Consider the following 14,874-nt stretch of genomic DNA (forward strand, 5'->3'; position numbering starts at 1 on the left):
GAAATGTTATCTTTTTTAATGCATGCAAATGTAACATGATTGTATGATATTATGGTAGATTATTAGTAACTGCAGTAATAACTCAAGGGTTCCACATTGCACCCTTCGAAGTAATTGGCAAATCTCCCAATGATTTTAATAGGAGCAGATTTACCAATCAGACTCATTTCTTTCTAGAGGGAAACAAAAAGTCTTACAAGGTTCTGCAACTGTATGTGACTGTGCAAGACAATAAATGATCAGAGTAAACATCTGAAAACAGAAGATTATTATCAATTAACCAAATGTAATTATCCAGCCTACAGTCAGTCTAGGTCACAGAGTTAGTAGCTACACCTCACTGGGCATCATCCTGCCAATTCTTTTGACGTATTCTGGCTCCCATAAATGTTCTCCACTTGATATTAATACCCCACATGTGTGAAAATATTCCTCAGGATTTTGATAGAGCTATTTTTGTGGAAGTATTATATTGGCATGTGTTTGACCCTCTGGCACAACACTAGACAGGAGCTATTTAGTTGCAAGACTAAACTGTGCTTACAAACTCTAAGAAACTGCACGGATAATTTGTTTATTTTCTCTGTAAGTAAAAGTTCAAACAATTTCTGTGCCTTTGTGGTTTCATTTGCCCAAAAGGTATTTCATTAATTAGTAATCACATATACCATAGAACACATTTCTCAAGGAGACGGAACTTTATGACCTACTGGTCTGGAAAAAGACATTACTGTAATACATGCATATAGATTGCAGGTGTATTGCGGCCACTGTAAATAAGTATGGAAATACAGCCCATTTTCATTCGGGTAACTTGCAACCCTTTACAAGTTCAATTTCTTGAAATCAGTACCCAGAGCACCTCCCCAAACCTGATGTTCAGTGCTGTTGGCTCCCTCCCTGCTCAGACAGGCATAGACTACACCCACTGCATGTATGCCCAAACCTCCCTTCCCGCAGTGCGGTGGGGACACACAGGGTAGGGATGGTGTTTCTTGATGAGGTAAAAGAGGTTTTGGGGAGTTAGAAGCGAAACAACGCTGGGGTAAGGGGATTCCTCTGCATGTCCATGCAACTCATGCTGCTATAGAATCAAATTATATGGTGTGTAACTTAGAAAACCACAGTGCATTGCTACTCAGATCCTCAATCCAGACAGAGAAAAATGCTGTGGCTTGCTCAGTCCTAAAAGAAATCAGTGCCAGTCTGAAACAGTCCATGCTTTCTCACCCACAGTTCCTTTTCCTAGCTATTAGGAGCAGGAGAGGGATGTGAAGAAACGCTTCATGAATGTTGCTCTGTCAGGACAGGTTTGAATGACGTAAGTATACATCTTTTTAAATGCAAGATGAGAGTGGAAGGAGAATCCTGATACCAAAAAAGCAAGCTGGAGTTTCACAGTAATTTCAGGAGGGGCTGAGTTATCTCCATAGTATTTGGCAAAAAGGATGAAAGCATTTTCAGTTCTCATAGTCCCCATCTGTCTTACATTTCCTGCAGAGCTTCATCCAAAAATCCTAAAACAGCACCATATTTTTTGCTTCCTGAAAGTGGCCAAGACCACACTCCAAAGTGGTATGAGTGTAAACAGACTTAATAAAAGGTAAACAGATTGCTTTCTTATTATGCAGTCCTTCGACATTAGATTGTTCTCTGATGGTAAAACTTAAGTGACCAAAGCCAAGAATGATGATCTTTTTTACTTACCAACAGTCCAGAATAACCTGTCCGTTTTATTTAATCGCCCATCACGGGTGCTATAAACAACCTGTCTCTGTAGCAGAAGGCTGATTCACTTTATTTGGTGAAACAACCTTTATACAGAGGTAAAAATAAAATCAGTGCTATGTCAGAATTGGAATTTATTTACCCTCTTGCAGAGATGGATCCCTCGCAGTCAGAGAGTTATTCAGCTCAAATATATCAGAGTACTTAAGCTATTGAATTCGGGGTTTAAAAAATGAATAAATAGGCTATGTGCAAGAAGAACAGCTTCAAATATTAAAGTTCTTGCTGAGAAAAATGTACTCTGTGCATCCTAATGGGACAGAGATGATTGCATAACGGCACACTTTGCCTATAGCTTATTTTCTATACAGAGTATCTGTAATCTTAACAAAAGATAGATAGACAGATAGATATCTAGAGGTAGTTTAAAAGAGCAAACAGCTGTAACACCCAGTAATCCTTCATGCTGTGACCGCATGCAGCTGGTTTTGCCTCAATACTGTTTTTCTGTAAATTGTGGCTGGCTGGTGACATGAAATGACTGCATGAAGATCACAAACAAGTTTTCACAAATATTAGCTTAAATATTTAAATTAAAGGCTTCCAGCTATTTCTACTGTCTTTGTAACTTTCTCTTTCGGAAACAGATACATTCTTAACTCAAATTAATATAGGTGAAGGCAACAGCCTAATAAAGTCAAGTCTGCCTTAAAACTGATGTCAAGCCCACACTGGTTTGCATCAGTTAGCTATGGTATCTAATTACCAGCTAATGGCAGTGAGTTAAGCTAAAATCCCAGCTCCCCTACTATTTTTTAACTGACTTACACAAAAATTACAAAGGGCTGTCTTCAGAGGGATTTTTCTTTGAACTGGAATTAAAGAACATGCATTCTGTTTGGGTTTTATTTTCTTTTAGTGAAAACAAGTCCTTTTTGTTCTTTCCCCATTAACATCTGAAGGACCAAGTTGCGTAAGATGCAGAGATCTTGAATGCTGGTGGAAAACAAACCACATGCCCTGGTCCCTGCCAGCATGGTGGTGGGCAGTACAGCCCTGTGGGCTTGTCCCCCTGAGGAAGGTAAAATAGCCCCTCTGCTATCACCTCCTCCGGTCAACCTAGGCAGCTGATTGCTTTACATCACCCTTGAACTATTGCTGTTTAATACCTTGCTTAGAACAGCATTGAATTGCTTGTTCTCAGCCTGCAAACAGTTTAAAGACAAAGCAAAAACACCTCCTCTTCCCCCCCCCCCTTTTTTTTTTGGTTAATGGAAGCTATTTTCTGGCTGATGGCATTTTTTGCTAATATGCACAAATTGCTCTAAAATGCTTTGTTCTCTTCCACATGTAACAATATGTGCCTATTGCCGCTGCTTCCTTTTTTCATTTTTCCTGGTACAATAGTAATAATCGTGCTGCAGTATAGCAGGACTCCAAAGAAAACCTCACCATGAGCATATATTTGCATTCAACCATGGGCGTCACCATTCCTGAACTCACACAGGCTGAGGTCTAGGGGCAGAAACAAATGCAAGTTGCCTCATGTTCACCCAAGCCATCCCAACACTAAGCAATCCTGAGTGGTGGTACCCAAGCAGCCCTCTGCCTAGCTGGTGCTACTTACAGGGATCAGGAAGAAGAAAGGTTATCTGTATAAGGAAAGCATGAGTATGAGCTCTTAGCAGCTCCAGTTTTTGAGTCACAGTCCAACCTTCCCTTCTTTCTGTTGAGGCATGTGCAGCTGAGAAAATATGTTGGTTTTGGTATTGGTTTTTTTTCAAGGGCCAGGAAAAAATGTGCCAATGGTTCATGTTTTACTTCAAGTTGCAGTTGAGACTTCACAAAGATAATCAGTGCACTTTTTATTTCTGGTTCAGAGGATTTACATGCACTTTCTAATGATCTGGGCCTTCAGCAGTGGGTAATGCTTCCCAGTTCCCAGCTTAGTGCTCATGCAAAATTGAAGCACTTTTGAGGTAGTTTAGAGCCTACAGATGAATCTCAATGTGCAGGCAAAAAGGAATAATGGTTGTTTAGCACTTCACTAGAAGAAGACAAGAAAATCATGAGAAAAAAAACCCCTATTGATCTTCAAACAGCTGGGAAGCCAACTGAGAGCACCTGAATTTTGAACAGTGTGTTTACATTCCCTTTTTGGAGGTGGGGGGGAGAAGGCAGGGAAATGAACAATAGACGGGTTTGAGTGTAAATTTTTATATAAAAATATACACCAAGTTCTTTATGTTCTTGTCTGGCTGACATATACATGTGCAAATATATATATAAAAAATATGTATCTGCACATGTACTTATGTACCACACCCACTCTTGTGTGGTTTTGAGAAGCAGAGACAATGTGAAAATGCCTTATTTCTGTGAAGTTGATGCGATTACACAGTTCTTTGGTGGGAACAAGGACAGTCGCGACGTGACACAAGGGGTCACTCGGGAGCCTTCCTCAGCAGCTGTTTTCCTCTTTTTTAGTTCACGATGTGTAGAACAGCAGGTTGGGGGAGAAGTGTAAAAGTCCCACCGTTTTTTGCTGTTGTTGTTGTCCTGCATGCTAGGGATGGCATTTCACAGCCGACTTAGGTATCTTCAAAAGAAAAACAGAAAAAGGCAAGCAGTTGCTTTCAAAGCAGCTTTGTCCAGTGTGCCGTCAAGTGAAGAGACTCTCTCCAGAGATGAAGCTCTGGGAATTTACTGTCTGCTCCCTCATCCAGCATGTTTTCAGGGCTGTGCCAGGGCAGCAGTCAAAACACCAGCTCCTGAACACCATGAGATTTTTCTTAGTTTGTAGTGAATAAAAGAATCATTGCAGGAAGGCATGCGAAAAGGCAGCCTGGGGGTCACAGAAGTAATTTGGTGCACACACGTTTCTGGATACGGAACAGCTCATGATCCCCGTCAGCTACAGTGAGGCATCAGGGACGTGAGCAAGTTGCTCTGCAAATCCACGTGACTTGGGCATGAAAAAAAGATCTTTCTCATTATGTAAGTAAATGCCATCAACAGTATCCCTGTAGTTCTTTCTGCCTGAATTTTTTATTATTATTTTTTATTTTTCCTGGGTACCCACTCTGACTGAATTCCAATACTGGTTTCCATCTTAGCTGAAGAACAAAATGATTAAAACTAAGCCCCAAAGCGAGCCTGATCCACCTCTAGGCATCATTATTCTTCAGGCCTCGGAATCCTTACTCCTCTTCAGAGGAGGGCATGGCAACTGAGCCAGGTGCAGTGTCAGCACTCGTTACAGAAACACCATTATACAAGTCACTGGGAAGCCAAAAGCAGCAATCAACTAACCAAGATCCTCTCTCAAATCAAAACCTGGGAGCAAATAATAGAAGGCATTGCAAGGGCTTAAAGATCAGTATTCAGGGGGAAGAAGAGACATAGAAGAGTCTGACAAAAGACTCCTTTTCTGCTCTCACAATCAAAATATGAAGATGGATGAGGGATGAGAAGTTAAGAGGAATTGTGAAAGGCATCCCATCAAAACCTGATGAGAATAAGCTGCACATAACCTCGCAGATGAATGGCAGTCCTGCTGGTACCATATCATGCTGCATTTATGTACAAATCAGGAATGCATGGGAATGACAAAATGAATATAGGCGATGAACCTGCAAAGGCAGCACAAAATCAGATCCTGTACAGGTCAGAGCTGCATGTGACAGCCACCTCACTTTCCCTTACACATTAGTGATGATTTGGTCCCCTACCTGCATAGTGAAAAAAAACTCACTAAATCTGATCTATGTGCAGCAGTTGTTCCATACAAATGCCTTTATTTTTTTTAGGGAGCAAAAAAAAAAAAAAAAGGATTCTTCAATGTAGTTATAAGTAATAGGAATTCTTCTTCAGAGAATGATTCCACTGTCTAAGGAGCTATAGGGAAAAACGTAGAAGATACTACAAAGGTAGTATCTGAGATACGAGCTTACACAGACAACAAGGGACTCAAGACAATAACACTTAAATGTCTTGTGCAGTCAAAACCCCAAAGTCTCTAAACAGCATTAGCCATATTTTCAGTGGCTGCATCAGACTATAACTTGTTCTCACTGAAGAAAAAGTAAGGTAAAATTTTGACCTGCTATTTCTCTGAATATTTTCAGGGATTTCTGCAAACAAACCAAACCTATCAATCCTACTCATTCTCAGATTTAATTAACTGAAAAAACAACATTTATAGGATGCAAGTGTTCCTGCCTTTGCACTGCTGGAGTGCTACCGACTGCAGCACTTTGACAGCACAAGAAGACCTTGGCTCTGCTCTTCTTTTATGCCGTTCCTGTATCCAAAAAACAGTTGTTTTCCATTTAGGCCAGCAGATGCAGGATGGAGACTAACCTTTGGGACTCACTTCCAAACCAAGTTAACATTTATTAGCCTTCCAGGCACCAGACCACCCTCACCACAGGGGCTCCAGATCCCACGCAAAGGGCGTTTGGCTCCAAAAGAGCCAGAGGACATAGATGGAAAAAGCACTTTGCACTGTGGTGCAGAGACATGGCTAGTCTGAAGCTGTGGTGGGTGGACTGATATCTGATGTCTTTTGGGGAATTAATGAGATTATGAATGTGTAACAAAGGGTTTAATGAAGGAAGAACTTGGAGAGTGATAAGGTGTAGGCTGGAAATATTCAGAGGGGTATCCTCAAATGCTTCAGATGAATTCACTAAACATCCATATGCCTCCTCTTATTATTTTAAATAACGTTATTTTCTGTCTCAGATTTGTTTTTCTAGAAGTCCACAGGAAACCTTCAGGACAATGAGGCAAACAGCTGCAGATAGGAAGTTAATGCTGCAATAAGAAATGAATAAATACCCTAAAGCTTTTATCTTTTGATCCCAAAGCACTATGCAGAGGTAAATAACAGAGACGTTGAGTGATTTGCACAGAGATAAATGGTGAATCCACACACAATTTGGAATAGGCAAATGATCTTTCCCATAGGCATGTCATTGCTCAGAGGAAGAGCACGAGCAGGATTAACTTGCAGGAAGAGTAGTTCCCTCTGGGCCCTCCTGTTAGCATCCCTGAATACCCTGAAGGACAGAGCAAGTGCTAAGTCTTCCTTGGTCAGCTTAGCAGCATGAGGGCAGAAGGTTTGTGAGGCTGCTGTCTATAAAGGTGGCTGGGCACGAAACCCTGCAGGGCAAAGAGCTGGTGGTAAGGGCAGCATTAGAAGAACAGGCAGGTGTCAATGGCTGTGAACACAACGAAGGTGTCTAGGTCTAAGAGCTAGAAGCAGCATTCCACAAAGACTGGGACAAAACCCCCACATATAACAGTTTGATTAAATAAGGAATTAATGATATGTTAATACTTGTATTATAAGTGAAAGCTATACTCAGTAGTAAAATTCAAAACCCACAAAGTCTTTTGCAGTCTTCTATACACAAGATAATCTCTCTGGGTTTGGGGGGTGGTTTTGTGTTGCCTATAAGCATATTTCCCTCTGGAAGCAAGTACCTGACGCAGTGTTCTTATTCTGTACACAAAAAGATTATTTCCTTTCTTTAGGTCAGGACTGACCTCAGTGATTTCTCCACTCCAACAAAACTAACCACCATTTTGAAGTTATGTACCAGAACATTTTGATTCTCTGTCTCTCTGTGTTTCTTCTGAAGCTTCCAAAACAGCTTTTTCCCTATCAAAATACACTACTTACTGAAGATAAAAGTGGAAACTCTGCCTGCTTCCAAGAAATGTCTGCAGCAGCTTTGCTGCCGGGTGTTCCCTTGATCTGGGTGTGCTGGGGACCACGTCCCCAGGAGCTGATTTTGAAGACACAAACTGCAAGAAGAGAGTCGTGATGGGCACAGGGCTCCTATTCCCTATGACAGCTGCCCATCAGGCCACGGGGAGTAATAAGCAGAGAAGAGACAGCCCAAGTGACTTCAAAAATGTCTGCAACTTGAATGTCACATCATAGGAAAAAAAGTGTGGGTTCCTTTATATACTTTTATGTAAGTAAACAGCCTATATTTCCTGCGAGAATTCCGGTTCTTTGGAGAAATAGAGTTGTCTGCAACTTTCTGCACCAGCTGCAGCCTTTCAGACTATACGTACAAACATGTTTTGCTTATAGCATCCTTTCAAAGAGCAGACAGACTTTGAATTACTAAAGAAAATGGACTGTAGTATCAATTCTAACCCACATCTCAAAACTATTAACAGAAGCATTTGAGAAGAGATACACAGACACATTTTTAAATTTTCTTGAAATGACTTGGATTAGGGCAGAGTACTGAAGAAACACAGCTAAAAATTGGCAACATGTTGCTGAGAAATAATTGTTTTGAATCAGGTTGCTTGATGTTTGTAATGGATTTGATCCAATGATAAATGGAAAATAAAATGACTTCTGACAACAGTGGAATGAAAACAATCCTTATTTATGATATGTGGCTACCCTTACTAACATAACCCCAAGGTATTCTACCCCAGAGAGTCAAAATATTGCAGGCTAAGTATAACTGCAGCATTTAGGATCACTTGTCATCTGCTTACTGAAGTTAACAGGGATACTGGCCACATTTGTTCAGAAAAATAGCTTTTTTTCCTTATCTTTTGGACTCTTGAAAAATAATATAGAGAATTAGAAAGCTAAAGCATGTCAAGAAGCAAAAAGAGATTAAGGAAGGAAGATGTGCAGAGAAGGAAAACAGCAGTAAGGAAAGGAAGATCTGTGGCTCAGAGAAAACAAGTAAAACATTACCCCTCCACATTCCTCTCCCTGAGTTGTGCTTACATGGAGGAAGTGGGCACTTCAATTTTGTATTTGGGCTCCCAAATTAGGTTCTTCAATGCTGGTATTCAAAGTGCTATACTTAGAAACAGTAGCTTTTCTTATTTACAAAACATGGTAAGACAAATGAGCACAACTTCCCAAAATGAGAGGCTGTATGATGGACTTAGCTGTATAATCCAAAATCCCAGCTTAAACAATGTTCAAACAAGTTGATGTGACTTTTGTCATGAGGGCAATGCAGTCTTCTAAATTCTAGTGCCACAAACACCAAAATAAATGGCCTTCATGGGATGTAGACACAGAGAGGAAGATAAAGCGACAGAGCATGATGTGCTGGAAGTGATTTTCCTGCCTCTGTACGTGGTGCCAGAAGATCAGAAACAGTCACTGTGAAGGTTTCCCCGCTGCTGTCTTGACTGCAGCTTTTTGTAAGAGCTGTTTTAAAGGCAAAAGGGCAGACATCAATCTTTGATCTTTCTGTTGAGAGGGTGATCTATTAAAGACTTAGCTAGCTGGGTACCTACTCTCTCGACAGGCTGCCAAACCCATTGCTTAAGGTAACAGCCTCCTATTTGCCAGATCAATGCTGACCCTATGTCAAAAGCTCAGTCTCCTTTCATCAAATCTGCAAGTCATCCAAAAATACCTTATTCATGGGGAAAGGTAATGGTGGGAGGCAAGGACAGGAATCAAAGAAGTGGCTAGGTAAAGAAACTGAAACAAAGAAGTCTAAGATTTCTGTCTGAAGAGTACATTCATCCACCTCAGTACAGTTTGATAAACACTCTTAATCAGACAAAAATCTTATTCTGAGACAGATTCTAATTTTGTCATTTTCATTGATTTGTGGGGAGGCAGAAAGCTGAAGGGACAGCTGAAGGGAAAGTCCTTGGAGCCACCCATCCTTGCTGAAGGCTGGGTGGCACCACAAGTGCTCCTGGGGGACATTAGGTTTTCTGAGAGCTTGAAGACAGGACGTGGGGAAAAAGGGTTGGCGACTTCACCTGCTCCTTAACTGAGCCTCTCTCAGCATGCCTTTCTTCTCAGATTGCACATATAAGCCTGTTCATTTTGCATTAACTGGGGTCTCGGGCCAGGCTCAAGAGTCCTTATTCCACCTTGCTTCTATTTGGGAACACAGAGGAGGTCATCAGCAAACTCCCTGAGCCCTCCTCTCCCTATGCATCCAGCAAAAGAAGACAGAAAGTGTAGGCAAACAATAATGCTGGCTGAATTGCCCAATATGTCTATTTAATTAGCACTTAGAAGAGTTCCAAATGTTGTTTTCTCCTTGCTTGAAAGAGAGAGGAGAAGAACATGTCATTGGCATTGCAGAGGGCAAGAGGGTTTTATAGATCATTTCACCTTAACAGTCATGGAGAAACTATGACAATGCATACCCAAATTGAAAAGAAAAAAACAAGGTCCCTGTGGTCCTGATTTTTCTCTATTGTATCACTGGGATGTGGGGTTTGATTTAACATTTAATCCCTCTGGACAAATGAAAAGGGTGCAGGACAACGATTTTCTATGTATCTGCAATTCACCCACCACTGCAGGATTGGTGTGTGTGTCTGAAAATATTTCTCCATAAAAAGCGGACAAAATAAAATCTTTTGCCACAGCCATTTTCAGAGGTACAGTAATTTGGAAAATGTGCACAAATTGCTCTAATAATTATTGATGCTACTGAGCTTCCTGCCTTATGACAACAGAACTTTCTTGCCCCCAAAAGCATCAGTTCTGCAGGGTTCCATTTACTTTTGTTGCTGTTATCTTCTGTAACAGTCAGCCATAAAAGCAAACGTGTTCCCTCAAAACAACTTTCACCTTTGTCTTTTAAAACCAGTGCTCTTATTCTTTACATATATTTTTCCACATTAATGGGAAAATATTCCATAAAAACATAAAAAAGACCATGCCCTGCCCTTTGTTTTACAAACATAGGAAATGAAAGAGTCAAAGATGTGCACTAAAGATTTTCAAAGCATCTGACTTCTTTATGAAAATGCTTAGCTTTTTCCATAAAGAAGAAAAATTCCAGTGAGTCTGAGGATTAAGAAGCAGAATGTAATGATCTTCTGTGTAAAGCTTCTGGCTTCTCAGACTCAACCATTGCAGGGTTTTTTTTGCAAGGCTCTCTCCTCAGGCTAATTTAATTAAATGAAGTGGTACTAGAACACACTGTCACTATCACTATTCTCATCCTCTCCAACCAGAAGGCAACAACTCCCACAGAGTTCCTGTGCGTGTTCTTTACAGCAATATCCCACAGCGCAAAGTGCATGTAACTATAACTCTTATTTTGTACCTTCTCTCTGTTACAAAGAAAAAAATATATATAGGAAAAATACATGAATATTTATTTTCCTCTCTTAAAAATTAACCTTCTTAATATATTCAACATTTCTATCTAGCAGCTCTCTTCAACGAGAGCTTGCTGCACTCTCATTCCATCTCTGGTACCACTGCTATCGTGCTGTTGTCTCTGGTTTTATCAATGACAGAAACAAATTTGCCTCATAAGAGTTAATCATCTCTACATAGATTTCATCCCAGGGCACAGGCTCAAAGTCCATGAACACATAATCTTTTGCAAATCAAAACCTATTTCTCTCTTTCATGCATCATTTACAATCCCAAGATGATGTACCACTAGCATCACACCTGTATTTTAGTCCTCTTCCTGACTACCTGTCCTTTAGAAAAGAAAGCATAGGTGACCTTTACATTTTTCCTCTCATATATTTTATTGTCTGTTTGTCTTGTTTTCCTTTGCTTTGCTTTTCTACCTAAAGCACTGTAAGAGAAAGCCTGGTTCAAGAACAGCAGCAGCAGATCACCTCAGCATGGTGCTTTTCTTTGTATTTAGGCAGAACAGACTTTAAGAACAGTGAAATGTAAGGAAAGAAGAAAGCACCCAGCTTCCAGCTGCTGGGATTACATGACTGACCCACCAGAAACACTGTGTAACCGAGATCCCTTTGAGCCCTGGGTTACCAATATAAAGGCTAGACCTAACCTGATTTCACCAGCCTCTCTGGATAAAAGCCTGAAGCCAGCAGCAGTGTAGGTTTGGGCTGCCATCCTTACGCCATCCTCACGCCATCCTCTGAGCAACACAGTCACTACTGGTGTGCCCTCAGTTACAACTACTGTGCTAGCTAGCCAAAAATAGCAAAAGAAACCAAAATAGCCTCAAAAATGGTAGAATCAAAGGGCTTTGCCAGCCTGACTGGTGCAAGTTGTTAAGCTGATACCTTCTTCTTTGGGCACCAGAATGAATCCTCACAGTCACTGTCTCCTGCAACTTTTTCTCCAGATCCATCTGCAATGGATGTATTTTCCTGAGCTTCCATTGCTTTGAAGAAGATATTATTTTACCACTACCTTAAATAAATTATTTACCCATTTCCATACTAACTATGTGCTAAGAGCCCCAGATTCTCAGTCCATTTACCAGAAGGCACACAATCACTGCAACCATGCTTTAACCAACCTTTCTGCAACAACCAGGTTGACTAACAAATTTAGGTTCTGATGACAGTTTCATTTTAACAAGCTACTAATGTGATGGGTTTTGAAGCTCTTGTGCTAAAAATCTGATATGCACAGCTTTTGACACCGTCCTCCCCGCCCTCAGATGCCAGTAGATTATGTTAATCTCTAACTGGATATGGGTTTTGTTTGCATATAATTGCTGCTGTTTGTTATGCAAAATATTTGTCCTCTAATATATTCAGATGCAACTCTTCAAGGCTGGCCTTTGACATTTGTAGAATACAATCTGCTTTATGGCATCATGAAGTTTTTCTACAATTAAGTTTTTTGAGAAAAAAGAATGAATTTTCCATGAAAAATTTCACGTGTAGTGAAACATTTTCATGTTTCTGAATGCTGATGTTAATAAAAATTTAAAAATTAACACAGTGATAGCTGCCCTCCTGCCCGTCCTTCTTCATTCTAGTGGACTCCCATGGATGAAAAAGAAGATGATGTCTTAAGTAACAAGAATTCCTTTTTTTTTGACTTTTTCTGCTGCAGTCAACTTGTTGGAAAAGCCAATTCTCAAAAACAAATAAACAGGCTCAAAGTTTAATACAGCTTTTTTTCTACAGCTTTTCTTCTACAGCTTTTCTTCCTACACCCACCTTCTCTTTTTCAAGCTGAGTGTACCACAGTACCATTAAAAGCTTATGCTTTTGATCTCTGTGCAAATAAATGAGCTGAAACAAATAAAACCCAGTTCACAAGAGACTTCCAAGACATCTGGTGGAGTTATTTTTCTAACTAATTAGACCAAGTGGTGGCGTAATTCCCATATGAAAGGTACCTTCTTGCTTGGTATCCAGTTATTTCTCAGAGCCAACAAAACAGCAGTAAGTCCTGCTTCTCTCCTTGCATATGACACAAACTCTATTGATTACCAGCCTTCCCAAATGGGAACAATCATATCTTTGATTTATGCTGGTTTACTACTCTAGTTTTTAAACCTCATTCTGGTATTGACTGAGGAAGGATGAGGCTCTTGGCTTCTTTTTTTTTTTTTTATTATTATTTTCCTTGCTAACCTAGTGTGTTTTTCCTTCCTACAGGGCCTATGGAACAGGCAGAAAAGTGTAACAGAATAACACACCCAGGTGGTTGCTCTGGATCAACACACTGCTCTAAACTGTGCCCAGGTGTGCTTTCTGCTGCTTTCTTCCTGAAAGCTGATTAAATTTCTCCTTTTTTTCTTGAATCTCCCCAGGAAAACATCATTCTAGGAACAACCCAACTGCTCTTTGGCAGTCTGGGGAGAAAGTGGTTCTTGGTCTATGACTACAATACAGTGCAACCACTGGAATTTGTGACACTGAGGAAGTGAACAGGGAGTAGACCTGGCTGAGAAAGCAATTGCATTTTGTTTGTGCATGGTCTCCTGGCTTATTGGTTCAAACTCAGGCAGGGTGCTCTACAATTATGTTTTACTAACTGACCTAGATGCAGAAACCACCTCTGTGCTACAACAGCAAATGTTCAGCAATGCCAGATACAGAATTCAAAGCTGAATCAAAAGTGAAGAAAAGTAGCTGCCATATGAAGTATCTGTTAGACTACAGCAGTGGGCTTGATATTAATGCCCTCCATCTCAGCCCTCCATGATGTAACACAAACTCACCAGAGGTTTCATCTACTCTCTCGTCCACCACATGGTCCTTCTGATGAACCCATTCACTGTTGCACTTAAAATAGATCTGTGTGGCTGGGCTTGCTTTGCAGTACAAATTCACAGGCTTGTTCTTCACAATGTAAGCCTCTTCGGGTTCGATGAGGAAGTGGGGCAATGGCTCTGGAGGATCAGATGGAAAAGTTTCTGGAAGTTCATGAAAGAAATCATCATCTGTAGAGAAAAGACAAAAAAAGGACAAATGAAACAACTAAAATTCAGCTGGCAAACAAAAGCGCTTTCTGAAAGTTTCAGAAGGAGCACAGGTTTTTTAGAAAATGTTATCTTAAGAGCATTCCTACACCAAGGCTTAAATGCACTGGTGTTTTCAGACTAGAAGAAATTATTCTTCACATCCTGAGCTCTCTTTCCTCTGTGTGATGTGCCAGGGATGTGCACATTCACATGTCTGGGAATGGTCCTTTGTTATCATCAGCAGCAATACCAGCGATAAAACATTATGTTAGCGCTTGGGAGAGTTGCCTGCAAAACCGTAAAAAGAAATAATAGAAACTTTTGGAGGCTTCAAGGTCACACTTTCCACACACACTTATCGCAGTGTTTAATCAAGTGCATGCACATAGCTAGCACTGGCTGAGGCTGGTATAAATAGGAAATAGTGCCTTTCGTTTCAGATCAGCAATTTGAAATCTGCTCTAAGGGCAAACAACTAAATGCAAGTTCAGTTTGCGCCTCTTTGTTCATACCCTGACTCTCTTGCTAAGACTGCTAATGAAGGTACCAAGCTATGCTTTATTTAATTCCTTTGTCGCACACTGGTCTGTGCAGTCTCTGCTATGGAAAGGAATCGGAGGTGGGACATGGGGCAGAGCAGCTGTGCGATGGTGACATTTTGAGCCAACACAGATGCATGCTATTGACGTAAGGAACCTCTATACCTCTCTAGTGCTGCTGGTAATCAATAAAGTCAATGTAAGAAGTCTGCAGAAAGAGGAAAAGAATCCAGTGAACTGGAGGCAACCCTGAAAACACCTAACACATATACTTCCCTTCCTCTCTCCCTCCCTCTTCACAAATTCCCCTTTGCAACCCCTCTGCCTCTTTCTGCAAAGGAAGTCATACACATCGGAAAGCACCCATTCAACTGAGAATTAACCCTCTTCCATCCACCTCCCCACCTGCCATCAGTGCACAAGAACATGAA

At 40.7% G+C, this 14,874-nt stretch overlaps 1 protein-coding gene across 2 annotated transcripts in view; it reads right to left on the bottom strand.

Moving 5' to 3' along the window:
• UNC5C (unc-5 netrin receptor C) overlaps nucleotides 1–14,874 on the bottom strand; it is a 255,608-nt gene that overhangs the window by 80,269 nt on the left and 160,465 nt on the right. For both annotated transcript variants that reach the window (XM_030492636.1, XM_030492637.1), the window contains exon 2: nucleotides 13,662–13,883. In XM_030492636.1, the coding sequence (XP_030348496.1) occupies nucleotides 13,662–13,883 (222 nt within the window). The remainder of the gene's footprint in view (nucleotides 1–13,661; nucleotides 13,884–14,874) is intronic.

This window comes from Strigops habroptila, chromosome 7, assembly GCF_004027225.2.
Source record: "Strigops habroptila isolate Jane chromosome 7, bStrHab1.2.pri, whole genome shotgun sequence".
Classification (NCBI taxonomy): Eukaryota; Metazoa; Chordata; class Aves; order Psittaciformes; family Psittacidae; genus Strigops; species Strigops habroptila.